Source organism: Argentina silus (genome assembly GCF_951799395.1).
Source record: "Argentina silus genome assembly, chromosome: 15".
NCBI classification, from domain to species: Eukaryota; Metazoa; Chordata; class Actinopteri; order Argentiniformes; family Argentinidae; genus Argentina; species Argentina silus.
In genome coordinates, this window is record NC_139669.1 from 4,361,769 (window position 1) to 4,381,768 (window position 20,000).

The 20,000-nt window shown below is 44.2% G+C and overlaps 1 protein-coding gene across 1 annotated transcript in view; it reads left to right on the forward strand.

Moving 5' to 3' along the window:
- The window catches only part of diaph2 (diaphanous-related formin 2), a gene marked incomplete at both ends in the record, with an annotated part of 183,542 nt that overhangs the window by 30,321 nt on the left and 133,221 nt on the right, over positions 1-20,000 (forward strand). Inside the window, 5 exons of the mRNA XM_083686892.1 lie at positions 1-28; positions 4,250-4,366; positions 9,221-9,339; positions 10,242-10,306; positions 11,387-11,491. The exon at positions 1-28 is cut by the window's left edge and continues 85 nt beyond it. Of these exons, the coding sequence (XP_083543018.1) occupies positions 1-28; positions 4,250-4,366; positions 9,221-9,339; positions 10,242-10,306; positions 11,387-11,491 (434 nt within the window). The remainder of the gene's footprint in view (positions 29-4,249; positions 4,367-9,220; positions 9,340-10,241; positions 10,307-11,386; positions 11,492-20,000) is intronic.

A 20,000-nucleotide genomic window follows, 5' to 3' on the forward strand; every position in this document is an offset into this window, starting at 1 on the left:
GTCTGGAAGACATAAGGGCAGAGATGGAATATCCTTTTCTGTTGGTCACAGAATGACAGCTCCTGGAATTGAGTGAGATGAGGGTATTGTGTGGGCGTGGCCAAACTTACAGGTCTAAAGCCTCCACTGCTGGGTTCATTTGAGGGGGATTTGAGGAGCTATAAAGCAATCTCCAACCGCATCTCTTACCTGGCACACAAGGTAAACAACCCTCTCATCCTCCACTCTTCTATCATCCTCCTCTCCTCTCCTCCTATCTCCTGTCCTCTCCTTTCATCTCACCTATCTTCCAATCTCCTCTCCTCTCCTCTCCTCTCCTCTGCTCCTCTCTCCTGTCATCCCCTCTCCTCTCCTCTCCTCTCCTCTCCTCTCCTGTCATCCCCTCTCCTCTCCTCTCCTCTCCTCTCCTCTCCTCTGCTCCTCTCTCCTGTCATCCCCTCTCCTCTTCTCTCCTCACCAATACTCATCCGTCAGCCCTCCATATCAGCTCCTACCAGGCTGATATAAGACCAGGTAGGAGACTATCACTAGACGTTGTGTGCTTTCAACAGGCATTGTTTGTGTTTTTGTCTCTCAAGGCCGTTATGAAACTGTAGACGTTTTAATTTGATAGTTTGTGTCATACACCAACTGTACCTTCAGGGACCTTTTCGTTGTGTTTTTGGTCTTCCTTTGTCCACGGCAGCAATTACCTTAATTCTTCCTCATGCCTCAATTTTATATATATATTTTATATGACACGTCGGTACTCCTGAGTTGTCCCTCCAGATCCAGTCAAATGGAAACTTGTTGAGAAGTTAATAAAGCCAGCAGTAATTGGGTCCTGAGTTAGTTTTAAAGCATCCCTGGCAAGATGCCTAAATAATTCAACAAGCTCCTCACAGGGCATTTGGCTATGTGAAAGGCTGACATTGTGGGCAAACTTTGCAGGGCCTAGACATTGTTGTACAGATGTCCACTCCCCCAACCTTTGTCTCCCCAAATCCCACCATGCTAGAAAATCAGCCACTGAGTGCTGCTCTGAGTGACAGTTGTCGCTGATGCTCGGAGAGAGAAGAAAGGGGGAAGAAAGAATAGCGCACCTGGATTAATGATGTGCTTGAGCAGGTTCACAAATGAGAGGGCCCAGTGTTTGTTTCCAAGGACAATGTGGTATTGATCTGTGTGTGGTGTGCATGATGTGAATGCCCCAGATCCCCTTGTCCCCTATCTTCGCCTGGGCTCCCTCCTGCACAACAGACACACTCGCACCCACGCGCACACACACACACACACACACACACTCACGCACATACGCACACACATATGCATGCACGCATATACACACACACACACACACACACACAGACACCTACACACACACACACTACATTACACACACACTTCCCTAGTCCCTGCATGTATGCCTTGTTTCCCTGGCTGGCTCATGAATATTAACACAGAGAGGCCCGTCTCCTCTGTGTCCGGCCCAGGTCCGGGTGCTGGAGAGGTGACTCTAGGCCACTAATGAATATTAATGGGCTGTTGGAATTGTGATTGATTGACCCTACCACTGACTAGTCTACATCTCACCTCACTGCGGCTCATGTTTATTCATGCTCCCCAGCTCAACAACATAGGTAGAAATAAAACGAGAGAGAGAGGGAGAGAGAGAGAGGAGAGAGAGAGAGAGAGAGAGAGAGAGAGAGAGAGAGAGAGAGAGAGAGAGAGAGAGAGAGGGAGAGAGAGAGAGAGAGAGAGAGAGAGAGAGAGAGAGAGAACTGAATAGAATAGTAGAATAAGGGAGACCCATTGGATTAGCATTGTTCTATAAGGTTTTTTATGTCTGCTGCTAACTGATAGAGGTAGCTAGCTTCTTGGACACTTTCCCAGTCCAAGATATTCTGCTTACGTCCCCTCACATGGTGGTGTGGCCAGGCTATAATTGCATTTCGGTCGCTTGGTAATTCTCAATGGCTTCATCCAAGCTAATACAGGGGAGGGGAAATGATACTTCAGAGGAGCTTGTATTCCCATCCTGCATGCACCATTTGATATGGGAGAACTGGTTTAATTACATACGCATTGAAGTTAATAGGAAAGTGTCAAACAGTGTTAAAATGGATTGATTTTGCTCTGCTGGCACAGGTTGGATCTTGTGGGGTAACACATGGTGGGGACAGTGTAGATTATATACATGCAGCAATGTTTTGTCTGTTTTAGGAGAAAACATACATTTAGATCATTTGATGCTCAACGTCTCAAATGTGTCTAATGTGATATTTGTCTATACAGTGCCTTCGGAAAGTATTCAGACCCCTTCACTTTTTCCACATTTTGTTGTGTTATAGACTCAATTTAAAATGGATTAACTTAAAATAATTTGCCATCAATCCACACACAATACCCGAGAATGACAAAGTGAAAACACATTTTTTTAAATTTCAGTAAATGTATTAAAATTTAAATACAGAAATACCTCATGTACATAGGTATTCAGACCCTTTGCTATGACACTCTTAAAATGAGCTAAAATGCAATGTATGTTTAGCAAATTGGTGCAGGTGAGACTATTTTCATTGACACTTGTTCACTTTTGATATAGTCTTGTTTTAGACGTCATTCAACATGTCTGTTATGCTTTACTGTAGCTGTCTATTGACGAGGTCTCATAACTGTCGTATTACCTGCTCACGTACTGCAGAACAAAAACAGAAACAGACGTTATGCAGCCAACAACTCTGGCCTTATCAGAGGAAGACAGGTCCTTGTTCCCCCATTTTATCCCCTGGACAAAAACCCAAGTCACATCTCCTTATATCCCGCTGAGTGACCAGAGACAAATCTGTATTAATGCAGAGCCATGGAGTGTGAAAGTGCTCCAGCCCAAATAGTGTATTGCCCTGCAGCCAGGGGCGTACACTTTTCCGCAGACCCTGTCAAAACGCACACCACATATTGACAGCAATCACTTTTTCATCCGTCCCAAATGAATGCAGTCTGTGCCTTTCCCCCCCTCCCCTTGTTTTCTGGCATGTGTGTGTAGATTTCAAACAGGGCTATTTATTTGATGGTGTTTATAATGCTTTTCAAACATGATGAATATCCATGGGAGGATCCTCCTCTTTCCAGCAAACAGTTTGAATAAACCCCTCAAGCTATTTATTTTTCGAACTTCCTCGCAGTTTTGGGGCCACTGTTTTTGGATTCTATCTGAAGTTCAAATAAGATCAAATGTAATTTGCATTTTGGCTGAAATCCCACATGAATTGTGCCCATATACGCAGCAGATATACTGAAACATTATCTTGCTATTTGTTTGAAATCACACTTGAATATTAGTTGTAAGAACACACTGTACTGTATCTCAAGAAATGTTGCTTGTTTTTGTGCTCCCTCCTATGGTTTCAATTTCAAACACATCAACTGGTACAGTAGGACTGGTGGAGAACTCTCCTTGTCACAGCCTCTGACAGCTAACCGTCGTTTTCCAAAACAAATAGCCAGCTATCCATCTCCCAGAAACATACATAATTGTTAAAAAAAAAAAAAAGGAAAAGAGAGGACAGACAATGATTTTTATCTGATTCAACATCTATTTTAGACATAAAAAAACATTACTCCCTCTCCTTGGGGAGTGGTGTTGTCGGACACATAATCAATAGCCTCTGCAAGTTTAAGAACATATATTTTCTCTCTTCCACAGACCACTCAGTCCCAATCTGAGGACTGAATTTCAGCAATATTCTTTTCCAGTGACTGATCCCTTTTTCATGTTTCTCCATTTAAATATTCAAACCAATGGAGTTTTCATGTGATTAATTTCCTCCTGCTTGAAAGGCACATAGTGACAGGTAGACCAGTGGGACCCTTCTTTATTGCCAATTCCCCTCCTCAAGTTAGATGTTTACTCTCTCCTGCCGCTCCCCGGAGGGAACATGGATGTGAGGAAACGTTGCAGTGTTTGCTTGTGCACAATGACGCCTGTCTGAACACTTGATTGAGGGGAAAAATAGGAAAACAAACATCGAGGATCTATCACATTATTCAGATGTGTTTCGGGGTGCAATATCACTGTATTACAGTATACAGTATCAGGCCTATAGGAAGAGGTACTGAAAGCTAAAAGGGCAGTATTTGTTTATACTATACTATACATACATATACTGTACTTCGTCATCTTTTTTTTTCTCCAAAAGGTGAGCTATACTGTATTGTACTATGCACAATCCACTGATATGATGTTGTGGGCCTTAACGTCCCCTCTCACTGATATGAATGAGGTGTACCATCTCCTGTACAACATGGTGAGTGACACAGGCTCCGAGACCTACTTCCTGTCCATCCTCCAGCACCTCCTCCTCATCAGGAACGACTACTACATCAGGTGAGTTCCTCCCTCCGTCCCTCTGTTCATCCATCCATCGGTCTGTCTGTCCATCCCTCCGTCCCTCTGTTCATCCATCCATCGGTCCGTCTGTCCATCCCTCCGTCCCTCTGTTCATCCATCCATCGGTCCGTCTGTCCATCCCTCCATCCATCCCTCCGTCCCTCTGTTCATCCATCCATCGGTCCGTCTGTCCATCCCTCCGTCCCTCTGTTCATCCATCCATCGGTCCGTCTGTCCATCCCTCCATCCATCCCTCCGTCCCTCTGTTCATCCATCCATCGGTCCGTCTGTCCATCCCTCCATCCATCCCTCCGTCCCTCTGTTCATCCATCCATCGGTCTGTCTGTCCATCCCTCCATCCCTCTGTTCATCCATCGGTCTGTCTGTCCATCCCTCCATCCCTCTGTTCATCCATCGGTCTGTCTGTCCATCCCTCCATCCCTCTGTTCATCCATCGGTCCGTCTGTCCATCCCTCCATCCCTCCATCCCTCTGTTCATCCATCCATCCCCCCTACTGTATATCACAGTTCTCACAGGCAGACTACCTCATTTCCTCTCAACATGGCAACCTCAAGGCTCTGGCTCTGAATAGGCCTGATATCAAAACCCACCACTGGACTCAAGTCGGCCGCCACTCCGCTTTAACCTAATAAACTATTTTCCTATCCAGAGTAATTCACAAAGCCTTGCTATCAATCATACAAGCTTTTACAGCGGTGAGCACTTAGCACTTAATGAGTGATGTAGACCCAAGAGGTCAGATGTCAGGATAAGCTTAATAAGCATTGACGATTCATATGTCCATTTTCTGAAGGCGTCTCCCAGACCCTTAACTACTGGAAGCAAAGAGCCAGAGATGCCCATGTCATAGGAGATATATTATTTTGTAGTTAAGTAATTATTCAAATGTTCAGACTGCTCTCTACAGTCCCCAGACTTGTGTCAATGTGTCAATCATAGAAAAGGAAAATAGTGCGGCTGCTGTGACAGTGATATTTACGCTGCTGTGTCAGGCTTTTCTTCGAAATTAAATATTTAGAAAAAGATAGAGAGACGGAGGAGGGAGGATGAGAAAGGAGCAGAGCGAGGGGGGGGGGGGGGGGGGGATTTACCCTAGACAAGTTGCTGCTCACTTGGAGTTATGAATAATGTATTATTCATCTTGTTGGAGAAAGTGAGAAACAGAAAACAAAACATTAACCAACTAGTACAGCAAAGTCCACCTCAGCACTCAGCACTGTCTTTGTCTGTCCCCTCTCAACCCATCCCCCACACCCTGACACCAGAACCCTCTCAACCACCCAAAATGTAAAAAGAATCACTACAAAATGCTCATTAAAAATGGATGCACTTATTAAATATATGCTTTTAAAAATACATTTCCACTGCAACCCACCTACCACCCCACTCTGAAAAATACATAGAATTCCCCATACATCACCCGGCTTTTGTGCAGAGCAGTTTGAGGCAATGTTCTATATACTGTTCCCATTCATCATATATATATATATATATATAGGATCTCTATGATTTCAGATTAAAGGAAGGCCCGTAAAATCATATGGGCCTTTGATGACCTTATCTCTATGGGTATAGATGGAGGGTGGAATGTGGTTGTGGGGCCTTGGCTGTCAGACCAAATCAGGGCATGACGGCAGACTTGTCTATAGGTGTAGGAGATGGTTGTCTGATCAAAGGCAGGCATAACAGAGACCTGCCTATGCCCATATCCCATCAGAGGGGGGGACTTTGTTTCAAAGCTTCACATTTTGAAATGGTAAACACGTGCTACATGGTACCCTGATTCAACCCTCTCAGCTTCAAGTCAGTACAGCGGAGCGTCCATCTTAGGTGTTGTCATTTAGATCAGTACTTCTCAGAACCATCACTAGTTGTTGCTGCTCCCCTCCTTTTAAGGCTTGTGGCAGCTCATTTTGTTTCTGATAAATAATTTGCCAGTGAATAGCAAATGATTGGGAGCTCAGCAAACCCTGGTAAATATAGAGCAGATCTCCTGTTTTTGGAGGGGAGGTAATATGGGGATTACAGTGGTTATGTGGAGCAGGGCTGGATCAGGGGGCTGGGGCTGGGGCTGGGGCTGGGGCTGGGGCTGGGGCTGGGGCTGGGGCTGGGGGGTGGAGAGAGTTCTGGAGCTCCAGCCATACCATGTGGAAGGGGGGGAAGATGCCAGAGTGAAAAAGGATACTGGTGCTGCTGGGAACATGCTGGCTCCTGGAGCCCAGCCCTGCCCACTCTGGAGGGGCCTGACAGTTCTGGGTCACTCCCTCCTTTCCCAGTTATCTCCTCTCTGCTCTGCTCTGCTCGGTGGTGATGTTGGAGGAGGACGTGGCGACACTGAGAAAATAGGGTGGCTTATTGAGATAATAATGTGGTCTACATCAGTGACAGTCGTAAGCCGGGTGCCACGGTGCTAAGCCACGCGGGGCCACGACATGCGCTCCCTCACTAGCTTTGAGAGTCATGCGTGGGTGGATCCACCCGTTGAACAAAACGTCTACTATGTCATGTGTACCAAATTGTGCGTTTAAAAGAGATATATGTTGACTGGTTTTGGCTCTTTGTTAGTATATTTCTAATAATAATAATAATAATAATATGGTTTGGCCTGCCGACATTCTATAGGAAATTCCAATGTACGACTTGTCATTACAAAAAAATAAGTGCTGGCTCCATGAAAGCATCCATTTCTTTTCATTGATAATTACTAATTGTATTAATGCTCATCTACGTGTCCCTTATTACTCAAAGCTCGCCATCTCTTGTTTGTTTGTGTATTGGAAAATTAAATGCATCCCAATAACCCCAGAATATCTTGTTCACAATGAGGCCTGCTCAAAGCAATTAATCTATTTTAGCCACATCAATGCCTGTACCCCCTGCTCCCGTCCAAAGGCAATAGAAAAGCAGCACTTTGAACAGCCTTTGATTTCCTTATCTGCATCAGAGCCATGTTATGATCTCAGGCTTCTGAGCCTCCCTGCCATGAACAGAGTATCACTGGGAAGCATGGGGCCAAGCACAGAGACGAGGGGGAAATTAGAGCACAGCAAATCTGCCGTTGCTAGAGCTCCTAATATAGCAGGCCTCCCTCAGATCTCTCCATTTGGAGAGAAAACATATAAGGAAACATGAGGCTGAACTCATCAAGCTTTGCCTGAGATACAGATACTCTGAAATAGCACAATCAGTTGTAAACATATCCGTACAGTAGATAGCCTTTCTTTTTATTATACTGCACCTTTTATTTTTTACAGATAATATATCTGCACCAACAAACCAACACTGCCATGATAATCCAGGCTCACACAGTTTGTAGCCTCACCCTTAGGCCTCCCGAAGGCCTTAATTCTTTGTAGCATAGATTCAACAAGGTGCTGGAGACATTCCTCAGAGATTTTGGTCCATATTGACATGATAGCATTATTGCTGCAGATTTGTCGGCTGCACATCCATGATGCGAATCTCCTATGAATCTCCACATCCCAAAGGTGCTCTATTGGATTGAGATCTGGTTACTGTGGAGGCCATTGGAGGACAGTGAACTCATTGTCATGTTCAAGAAACCATTTTGAGATGATGTGAGCTTTGTGACATGGTGCGTTATCCTGCTGGAAGTAGCCATCAGTAGATGGGTACACTGTGGTCATAAAGGGATGGACATGGTCAGCAATGATACTTAAGTAGGCTGTGGCGTTTAAACAATGGTCAATTGGTACTAAGGGGCCCAAAGTGTGCCAAGACAATATCCCTCACACCATTAGATATTTGCGTTAACGAGCAATTGAACAGGTGTACCTAATAAAGTGGCCGGTGAGTGTGTGTGTGTATATATATATATATATATATATATATTATATCAGCCCTTTACATTCATTTCAGTACAGTCCTGAGGAAGTAAATCTAATCAAATAAGTTGGCATATGGGTCTTAAAGTAGTCTAAGTGAAATGTGACTTGCAATAACTCCACATAACCTGTAAGGATTCTTATTCATTCTGTGAATCCAGGATTTAACTAGCATTGACTGGGAGCAAGAGACTAAATTATCCTGAACCTTGAGTACGGATTTAGAACGTGGCGGCAGCTCCTCGAATCGGGTTCCCAATCATTAGAATGCAGCCTCTGTTCGCTCGGGGGGGGAAGAGGAAGAGGAGATGAGACATTTCTGGTGGGAAAATTGCATGTCTGCTGGCACCATTCAAGGTCACGCGTGGAACATAATTATTTGCCACTATGGAGCTCAGCTTAAGTTGACATTGTATTTGCTAAATGTCACTCGCAATTAAAGTTGATAATATAACTGGGAAAAGGTCACCCATCAACCTGTGTGGCGGAACAAGGAGTCCCAGACCGATTCGCACGCCGGGCGGCGCAGCGGCGCAGGGAGACGGAGCACTCTGTCACACTCCAAACACGGCGACATGTTTTCCCTGCCATTGTGCTTTTAATTACTCGCATTACACTGATTAGATTTGCATTTCGGCTTTTATGGCTGCCCTTAATTGGCAAAGATGATTGCAAATTAGGCGAGAGGGCACCGCGGCCCCGGCGCTCCGTTTGTCACCTTGAAATGGACAGAGTCACGGATCCGGAGTTCCACAAGCGGAGATTAATCTGCCGATTTCACGATCGGGGTGAAGCAAGTGATCAAATTTAATTGTGAGGGGTGATTTTTATTTTTTTACCCGCAACCTTTTAGATATGGCATTCTATGACCTCTAGGTTGGGTAGGGAGATAATTTGCGGACAATTAGCTTTGTAGAGGTCGTGTCACCGTCATATCTTGACTGTGTGTCCTAATTGTGCTTTTCTCTGTTTTTTGACTCCCAGGCCTCAGTACTACAAGGTAATAGAAGAATGCGTGTCCCAGGTGGTCCTCCATCGTAGTGGGATGGACCCTGACTTTGGGTACAGGGAGAGGCTGGACGTGGACCTCACACATCTCATCGGTAGGTTTGAGAGTTCTGAATCTCTTCTTAGTAGGTAAAATTCATTAAACGTGATGTGGACTCTTTAAGAGACAAAAATAAATTAACAGACACGCAAATAAGACAAATAAATGGGTTGCTAAAAATGTTTTGATACCCCGCGGTCACTCTCATTATCTTCCTTTTTCCACCTGAGATACTTCCTATAAACACCTGCAGTCGCTTGACACATAAAATAAGGTAGTCTAATAATGATGCATACATAATGCCTAATCTGTAAGGTGTGACTGTGGCAGGTCATGTCTCATCATAAGCATTGAGTGATTTCCCTGCACTTTATTCAGCGAGGACATTTATCAGTGTTTCATAAGGAAACACGGTCTTATTTGCCCCAAATTAGATATACAGTCATTCATTCCCTCAAATAGAGCAGAACATAATTAAATAACTAGTACACTTTTTTTTTCTTCTTTCGTGTCACTAACAGTGCTGTCACTTGCCAACAAAGGCTCATTAAAAGTTTCCAAGCCCATCCATAACAAATTTAAAAAAATAAATAAATAAATGAATAAAAAAAAGAATTCATGTTAGATTTTCTCACTTTGCTGTGCTTTAATGAGTTGAAAACAAATGTTTCTGGGCTTTTTTTTTTTTTCCTTTTTTTCACGTTGCAAACCTGCCGAACTGAATACATATCTCCCGGGGGATATGTCAAGAAACCGGCGACAGGTGCCTTTTTTCCCACTCTTTTTTTCACATTTTCTCTCTTCCCTTTTTTTCCCCCACCCTGTAATTTCTTCACTTTAGGTCTGATCAGGCATCTTAAGTAGGCCGTTAACAATATACAGTGCAATTGAGAGAATCGTTCCCACTTTCTTGGCTGCTTACCGCCGTGGCCGCCTCGGGGCCATTTTGTCTTCCAGATCAGTGCGTGGATAAAGCGAAGGTGGAGGAGAGCGAGCAGAAGGCTGCTGAGTTCTCCAAAAAGGTGAGACATTAATCATTCCTCCCCCCAACCTGTGTACCATTGGTATGCCACCACACTCCCATCAGAAAAGTTTTCTCCCCCCAGAGCTCCCAGACGGTATTGATTTCGGTGCCCTGGTCAATAGCTGGCAGTGGAGGTACATGATCTGTATCTGTGTTACAGGGATCAATGCCGATGCTCCAACATACACTTGTTTGTGTGCTGCACTCTGGGCATGAGTTAAAATATAAGACACTGTTAAAAAAGCTTTATCCAACCAGTCACTGCTAAATGGGCCTTTTTTCCCCCTCGTCTGTTGATTGGGGAGGTTTTGTACGTCAAAGGAAGATAAGAGAGGAAGCAATTCAACAAACTTTCAGAGATATGTTTTGGGAATTCAGTTTTGAACTTACAGGAGCACTGTTGAGTCAGGTCTGGACTCCACTCAGCAGATGCAGTTGCATACTCCTGATGCTTTTTAACAATTCAATTCATTACTTTATTCATTTATCTATTTATTTATTCATTACATTATTTTAATCGGAGGAATAAGCCGTGGGGTTGTTTCACTGCACTCCCATCCTACCGGAATAATCCGCAGTGTTGTGCCGTGACTTTGAGACCTTCAGGACTACGTTAAATGACGTGGTTAAAAGCAAAGCTAGTCCAGTTTGAGCCACCTTCACACAGTACCAACGCCCCCGTGCGACCCCCAGCACCCCTGCCACTGTGTGGGGACATCTGAGGAGTCCCGTGTCTGAGTGGAATGAGAGCAGTGTCCCTCCCACTGAGACTGTGAAAACATTGTCCTGACACGGGTTGCTTTACGCAAAGGTTAGGCCCATCACCACACATGAAAGCCAGACCCAAAACACAGACAGAGGACAGCGGGGCAGGACCACATGGCTAGGAATAGAGATGGGCCTGGTGTGTGAGAACACTGTGAACCATGTGTGTTGACGTGCCCTGGCCATTCTCTGGAGACGTCCCGCCGCTGACTGACCATTCTGTGTGTGTGTGTGTGTGTGTGTGTGTGTGTGTGTGTGTGTGTGCGTGTGTGTGTGTGTGTGTGTGTGTGTGTATTGTGTTGGATTGTTGCAGTTCGATGAGGAGTTCAGCGCGCGGCAGGAGGCCCAGGCGGAATCTCAGAAGAAGGAAGAGAAAATCAAAGAGCTGGAGGGGCAGATCCATACCCTGCAGACCCAGGTAAGGACCCCGTAGGGGAGAGGGAGGACCATACAATCACCCACAGCATTGCAGAATGGAACCACAAACCACCGTCTAGGCCTTATGCAGTAGTGTCCAGTACAGATTTTCGATTCAACACAAAAAAAAGCCAGCATCATTGGCTGAAACTCAATAATGAAATCATGACAAACAAGGCATGAAGAAAAATAGAAGAAAAAAAAAAAGAAAGAAGAAGAAAAGCTAAATATGATCTTAAACTGGGCCAAAGGTCTACATTGATCATTTGAAAGCAGGCCTTAAGTTGCTCTTCAAACGATCGTGGTCAGAGCTAACATGGTTGATAATTTGGTCAAATTGAAACCTTTCTACCCCAATCACGGATGCGAGACTCCTCTAAGTGGGAATTTTCAGCTATGCGGTAGCATTTGATTTAATAAAGGGTCAATATCCTTTTTAAGATGTAGGATTTGATATTGGTGAATTGCTCCATTGCAGGCTTCTTCCATGCAATTGTATCATCACAGAGACGGATAGCATTTCTTTTCTGGCCTTCACATCACCATCTTTCAGACAAAACCCTCCAACATAAGCACATGAAATGACTGCTATTTCCTCCTTAACCCAATTTCAAACACTTAAGTGCTGCCTTGGGACAAAAGGGCAGTTTGCTTCTCTGCTTACTGAATTTAATATAAACCACCGCTGAAAGATGGTATGGCATCCATAGCCCAGATTGTTTTCTCCAAACCAAATCTCTGGCAGTTGCAAATGTCCACACTTTCTCATCCCTTCTCTGCACCTGCACATTTAGCTCTGCACATCGCCAGGACTTCTCCCAAAGATGAGTCGCTATCATTAAGGCCCCTGGCAGCGCCGGCCACTATTCATTCTCAGTTCCAGACCAAATAGGGGGAGGACATTAGTGCGCGGCACAAGGCTTGGCCCTACTCCTGGACGGACTAAGCAGTGTTTATTTTTTTTATTTTTTTTCCCTCTCTGACTGACTTAATTTGTGTGCAGTCCTCACTCCTCCACTTCATCTGCCTGAGTGCCGTGTCACCACTCGTTACCTGCTCCCTCGGCCAAACTCCTTCATCACTCACTCAGCGCCCAGCGACCTGCGCACACGCCCCCCCGCACGCACATATTCATGAAGGCATTCATGAGACCCCCCCCCACCCCCCCACCCCTGCCGATCACTCTCTATCATTCCCCCTCTCTCTCTCTCTCTCTCTCTCTCTCTCTCTCTATCTCTCTCTCTCTCTACTCTGCAATGACTGCATTAGGCCGGCTGCATTAGCCTCTGCTTACCTGCCTCGCCCCAGCAGAGCTTTTTATGTACTGTTTCCAAGCACCCCCCCCCCCCCCCTCCCCTCCCCCAACCAGGCCAAACCCCGGCAGGCCTCAGTCCTTTTGAAGCCTGGCTGTTTGTGGGGCATTAGCAGGTAGTGTAGCGGAGGGAAGCCCCAGAGAGTCAGCCCTTTCTCTTTCTTGCGCTCTCTCTGAATGCTCCTTCAAAGGCTCAGAGATGTTGGAGCTTTTCACATCAGCAGACATATGCCACAGTAGAGAAACGTGGCATACGCTGGGCGAGGGCTCGCGTGGATACGGGGCTACGTGTCTTTGTCTAGCTCATCTCGTGAGTGTGTTGGCACTTCTAAAAGGGAACAGAAACACGCATGTTCTCATGCATGTACCGTACACAAACACACTTTTGCTCTCCTTTCATCAGTCACTTTACGAGAAGTGTTTGTTTTGTGTGGTTCCTCCAATTGCTTTCAGTCTGGAGACGTGGTAAGAAAGGTTTGGAGGTTGCTCACAGGAAACACTCTTGTAAAGAACATGTATGTGTTCAACATTCATCTTCTCAGGCTTAGGAGAATTCCCTCCGCTCCGTGTTTCCACTGCTTCATCACGTTGCTTATTTACTTCAACCGCCAACACAGTCAGGTTGTCAGGAGGTGCATATTTGTCACCTTCTGGTTGTTGTGCTAACACCTTGCAGCCATGTTAATACCCCCTGATAAAGAAAATGTATGACACGTAGATAATTCTATCACATAGATATATTGTCCATACAAACCTAGCTTTCACAAAAGGAACAGGAACTGTCGATTAGTTTTTTTCCCACAATGCAAACATATTAGTTGTAGTCAATCTATTCAAACCATTTAAAACTACTTGACTAAAACCCTGACACACACATGCGCACGCACACACACGCATGCGCACACACACACACACACACACACACACACACACACACACACACACACACACACACAGTTTGTTCATCAAAGCTATACCGCTGCATCTGCTTATTATATATGAATGAATCACGTTATTGAATATGAATGAAGTGGGAACTGTTCATTTTATCGTCAGCGTTCTCACATAACTAAAAGCACACACGTAGATTGGCCCTGGCTCTTTACCTTGTCGGTGAACCCATGAATTTAATGAAAATCTGTCTCAGGGAGCTTTCACATTGTATCGAGGAGCTCGTTTGATGCGCCTGTTTGATTATCTCTCTGATCCGATCTCTCCCTGTAAACAGAGACAAAACGCAATAAAAACACAGCGAATGGAACTCATCCGCCTGCACCCCTAACCCTCGCTAACCCACCTCTTCATGAAGGAACCTGAGCAGTGTTGGTAGAACAGGCTCCGGGTGTGTTGAATAATGTAAAACTGCCCTGGTACAACAGAGCACTTTACACCTGCCCATTAATCGGTTTTAACAACCTGGTTGTTATGTAGCTGACCTAGCGTGGCAGAGGACAGTCTCTTTCTCTTTCTCTTTCTCTCTCTCTCTCTCTCTATTTCTCTCTCTCTGTCTCTGTCTCTCTCTCTCTCTCTCAGTGCTAGTCTACCTGCTGCCCTCTCTCATTACGGGATTGGACTGGGCATGCAATCACAGCACATAAGTCACAATATGACCACTGTTGCCATGTGTTAGTACCTGTTGCCATGGGATACTGCCAAGCAATTTGCTGGTGCAAATGTAGCAACGCTTCATATTGCCACCAGGGGTTTCTCAAGCTGTTGGTCACATGCCAATGTCAATCTCTTCTATACATCTAATAAATTAAGCCTTTTTCTAGTGTATCAATCACTGTTTTAGCATGTATACATGTGGTCTTCCACCACACAAAGCTCAAGTTTTGTTCCAAGGCGAGGCATGCCCATTCACTTTCCCATGGTTTGTGGTCTTTAAATAGCTTCATGGCCTTTAGCTCCCCATGGCTACGGATGGAGCATAAAATACAAGTTCCCTTTGCCTTTACAGATTGCACTTTACCAGCACTTTCTAAACTCAGGTGAAATGGAAGTCCTTATTCAGTCTTCTTCATGAAGGTTTCCATCTTCTTTTCCATTATACATGTTCAATATTTAATTCTCCTCAGTACCACTGTACGGCTAGTTCTGAATGAGCGAATCCATATAAATATGGTTTTGGAGCTTTAATGGCATTGGATGTGAAGCCGTTAAGATTCAACGTTTCTTTCTTTTTTTTTTTTTGATCGAGGTCATGTTGAGCGAAGTATCAAAGCAAACATGGTGCATTTCTTAAACAAAGACTTCAGGATCAGATCAATGGCTGCCGTGTGTATCTGAGAGGGTAAACCAGAGAGTGTGATTGGCTGTGACGTGAAGAAGAAGCGTCCTCGTGTCATCAGCATCCGGTGCTTTGCTATGTGGGCCTTATTCTCAATCCACTACACTGGTGCTGCCGTTTCTTTATGATGACAATGTTTGCATCTTATTTTCTTTGTTGCCATGATGTAAACATGCACACATAAAAAGCATTAAACATCAGTATCAAATATGAACTCATTAATATTACACCGATATTGCACTAATCTAATAATAGTTTCCTTAACTGTATCAGGGACATTCTTTCCCGCTTACCCCTCTGCTTGACTGTACCTTTCTCTTGGTTTGGTGTTAGCCTCTGTTCTCTAACAAATGGTTACTAGTGTTTTTCCTCTGCGTGTCTACCTAACCTTCCTCCCTGTGTGCTTCTCTGTTGCTTTTTCTGTGTGTGTGTGTGTGTGTGTGTGTGTGTGTGTGTGTGTGTGTGTGTGTGTGTGTGTGTGTGTGTGTGCGTGCGTGCGTGTGCGTGTGTGTGTGTGTGTGTGTGTGCGTGCCGTCTGTCCAGTTAACTAGTGAGAAAGACAAGCTCAAAGAGGCTCAGAAACTCATCAGGGAATCTGAAGCCAAGGTGGGTGTCCCTTCTGCATCCGTGGCCCTCTCTTTCAATCCAATGGCATGAATGATAAACATTGCTTGCTCCTTAATCTTGAGATCCTTAATCTTGAACCAGACTCACCTAACAAACACATATTCAAACTCAACCCTCTCTCTTACCATCAAAGTACTTTAGTATAATCGTGAGTGAAGGAAATTGCTGAATGAAGATAATCATAATCACAGTCTGATAACAGGACCATGACTTTGCATAATGCTAGGATGAACTTTTGATTGTTTTGCATTATACTAAACAATGGAACTAACCCATTGAATCAAATGTTCAATTTTCTGACTGTTAACAGCAAATCTCACCAATAAACACTTTGGTATTGCTTTGCTCATTAGAGATGAGATTGGTGGAAGGTTTAATTGTTTAATAGTCCAAGTTAATTAACCATCGGTTCGACCCCCCCCGTAGAGTCCTAAATGCTGTTTGATCCCTCAATAGACGGGTTAGATTTCACATTACCCTGCTCTCCTACGCTAATCAGGGCTCCAGATGAGGCTAGCGAGAGGGCTAGCCGCCAAGAAGCCATTAGTACACCCCCGCTCACCATGGCTCACCCCTCCCTGACCCCCAGCTAGCAGTGATCAGTGCCTAGACTGGAGCTGCCCGGGCTCAGCCAAAACAGCCACTTGTGCTAACCAACCCGCTTCTCAAGATGGAGTAAATCAGACACAATAAACTACAACTAAAACAAAGCTCTCTTGCTATGGGGATGATGCTTGATGTTTGGAGTGTGTGGTGAAGGTGAGGGACTTTGGCGTTCTACCTGGAGAAAAGGCGGAGAGGAGAGCTGCGGAGATGACACTGGATCCCGCGGGTGCTGTGGAACGCTGGGATGATTAGTATTCTATAGATGTTGCTGGAGGGCCTGGTGAGGAAGAGAGAGAGAGAGAGAGAGAGAGAGAGAGAGAGAGAGAAAGAGAGAGAAAGAGAGAGAAGCAGCCGCAGCAGCTCTGAGGGCCCCTGAACGCGGAAACGATTGCGCTCTAATTTAGCAGCTAATTTGCTTCCATTCTCTTGTATTAATCTTAAAAGAGAAAATGGACCACGATGGGCCGGAGATTGACAGATGGATAATTATTGCATGAGGCCTCTTGTCTGCGAGGCCTGCCTCAAACGCTCCTCAACGCTACACCTTTTTAATTTACTCCCTAATAAACAATCCAGTGATGGCATTCTGTCAAACACTTTGTTGTGCCTTCCGAAAATGAGACCAGTCGCAAATTACTCACATAATCAAGCAAAGTTGTGAGAAAAGCACTGGGGCAATTTTTTTGTTTAAGAAAGACTGAAGTCTTCTATTCAAACCTATCAAAGGTCAAATCCTATCGGTGCTGTGACACCTCTAATTGTTCTATTTGCATATACTTTGTCTAAACAGTCTTTGCCCTGCCGTTATCAATGATTATAAATACCTGTTTATCCTGTAGAGCCATTTGATAGGGCAGACTTGTCAAGGGACTGCTGGTCTGTGCCTTATCAGTAATTGGGTTTAATTTCGTCCCTGTCTAATTTAATAGCCTGGCTTTGTGAAGACCCATCGTGTGGGCTTGATGGGGAGGCGACATTTCTTATCTAGGAGTAAAGCCATGGCCAATTCACAGGTTCCTCCCAAATGGCCAAGGTTTAGTAACCCTGTGTTGACAGGGACATTGATCGGGAATGGATGTAAGTGAGAATACAATAAGCTACCATATCTAGCAGCGACCCCTGCTGCAACAGATAGTGTTGGTATGACATTAGAATTCCATTAGTCTGCTCATTAAGTAAGCAGGTTCAGGTGGCTGTATTCCTCACAGGCACTTTATCTATTAGCAAATTGTCTAGGCAATTTTCATGTTAATCAACTCCAGCAGTTCAGGCTCACACATTACCGGTTATGATTAAATGAATCGCACACTGAATCATACATGGTAATTGGGAAGAAAAGAGTAAAACTTTTACCCATACATGCATATAGACCATTTCTAAATATCCTCTCTGTCCCCTGGTTATCTTAGTGACCTGTGATAGCGTGACCTTAGACCATGTGCAGTGCAATGGCTTTTAAAGGCTCAGTACACTTGATTACAGCCAGTGTCCTCTAGCTGAAAAGTTCACACACACACACACACACACACACACACGCACACACACACATGACGTGAAGCTCTCTCACACTGAGGAGCTGCACACAGACACATACAATGCTGCTTGTACACTTATAGATGTTTTTAGTTTTTACCATGAAATCTTTATTTATCTGACATTTTATCTGACATAACAGGTTTATATTTACCAATTCCATATGTTGGAATTCATGCGTGTAGTAGATAAACTAAATGATAAATAAATTAGTGCAAAAATAAGTGCAAAAATAAGTGAACCCCAAGTTGCATTGGTTAAATCAAGGAGGTAAGTAGAATCAGGTGGGTAAATAATTGGGTACCAAATGAACCAATCAAATGAGAGATCTTTAGGAAAGAGTTTGGGCAGGACTCTGATAAATAGAGATAAGAAACCTGGTCAGTTTTGTGTTACCCATACAGATGAATGCAAAACACACCATGCCGAGAGGAAAGGAGATCTCAGAGAACATCAGGAAGAAGGTAGTGACAGCACATCAGTCTGGGGAAGGCTATAAAATCATCTCAACAAGATTTGAGCTCCATCAGTCCACTGTGAGGCAAATAATTTACAAATGGAGATCATTTAACATGACAGCAACTCGGCCTAGAAGTGGACGCCCTTCAAAAACAATTCCAAGAGCCACAAGAAAAATAATAAATCATGTAAAAGCCAACCCAAACATAACATCTAGAGATTTGCAGACCTCCCTTGCTGCATGCTTCAACAATAAGAAGAACACTGAATCAAAATGGCATTCATGGGAGGGTTGCTAGGAAGCTTCTGCTGTCAAAAAAGAACCAAACTGCCTGTCTTAACTTTGCCAGAGACCTCCTGGACAAGCCTGAAGGTTTCTGGAAGTCTGTTCTCTGGATCACAATCAAAACCACTATGTTTGACAAAAACCCAACACTGCCTACCACCAAAATAACCTTATCCGGACAGTCAAGCATGGTGGTGGGAATGTCAAGATCTGGGGCTTCTCCTCTGGACCTGGACGACTCCATTCATTATTAAGGGAACCAGGAATTCTGAGGTATACCAGGAGATTCTGGAACAGAATGTCAAGCCATCAGTCAAGGAGCTAAAGCTGGGCTGAAAACAACGACGCCCTACAAGACAACGACCCAAAGCATTCAAGCAAATCTACCAAAGAATGGCTCAGGAGAAAGAAGACTTGTGTTTTGGATTGGCCAAGTCAAAGTTCTGACCTAAATCCAATCTGTGGCAGGACTTGAAGCTGGCAGTTCATGCCAGATAACCCCTCAAACCTCACTCAATTGGATGAGTTCTGTAAGAAGGAGTGGGCAAAAATCCCTCAAAACAGATGTTAGAGACTGATTAGTGGCTATACGAGACATCTATACCAAGTTATCGCTGCTAATGGAGGTGCCACAAGCTATTGACTGAAGAGGTTTACACATTTTTGGACACATGAAATCTTTTTTTGTTAAATAAATCACTTTCGTTAAATAAACAATTCAAACGTATCATTTTTTTCCTTTATTTGGAATGTTTTTATTACAAATTGGGGTTTAGATTAGAATATTTTATCAGTTCATTTGAATATTTTATACAAAAACAATGACCATCCCTGTAGGGTTCACAAACCTTCAAGCAGCACCGTATACGGTACCCACAAGAACACTTAGTGTGTCAGAAAGCTCTCTGTATATAAGGGGAATATATAATATATTTCCTATAAGGGGAAAGGTGACGTACTTTACTGTAATGTTTGTGTTGTCTTTGTTTACGCAGATCCATATTTAATGTGTCACCACAGAAAGTTTATTATTATTATTATTATTACATTAAATATGTGTGTTATATTGTCTCAGAAAGTTTGGCAACCCACTTTCCCCATCCATAGGTGGAATAGTGGCGGGAATGACTGCTCTGAGAGCTGGCTTCTGACTCGCTGATAGCAGGACGCTTATAAGATGACACTATGTCCTCCAGAGCAAACATCTCCTGTACTGTTATTGCAATGGGACTTCATGCACGCGCACACACACACACACACACACACACACACACACACACACACACACACCAGACCAGACCATGGCCATGGCAATCATTTTGTAATTGAAGCAGATACCACAAAGGCTTTCCCTTCTCCCCAAAGGTTACTTGTACATTCCTCAGTTCCTAGCAGGA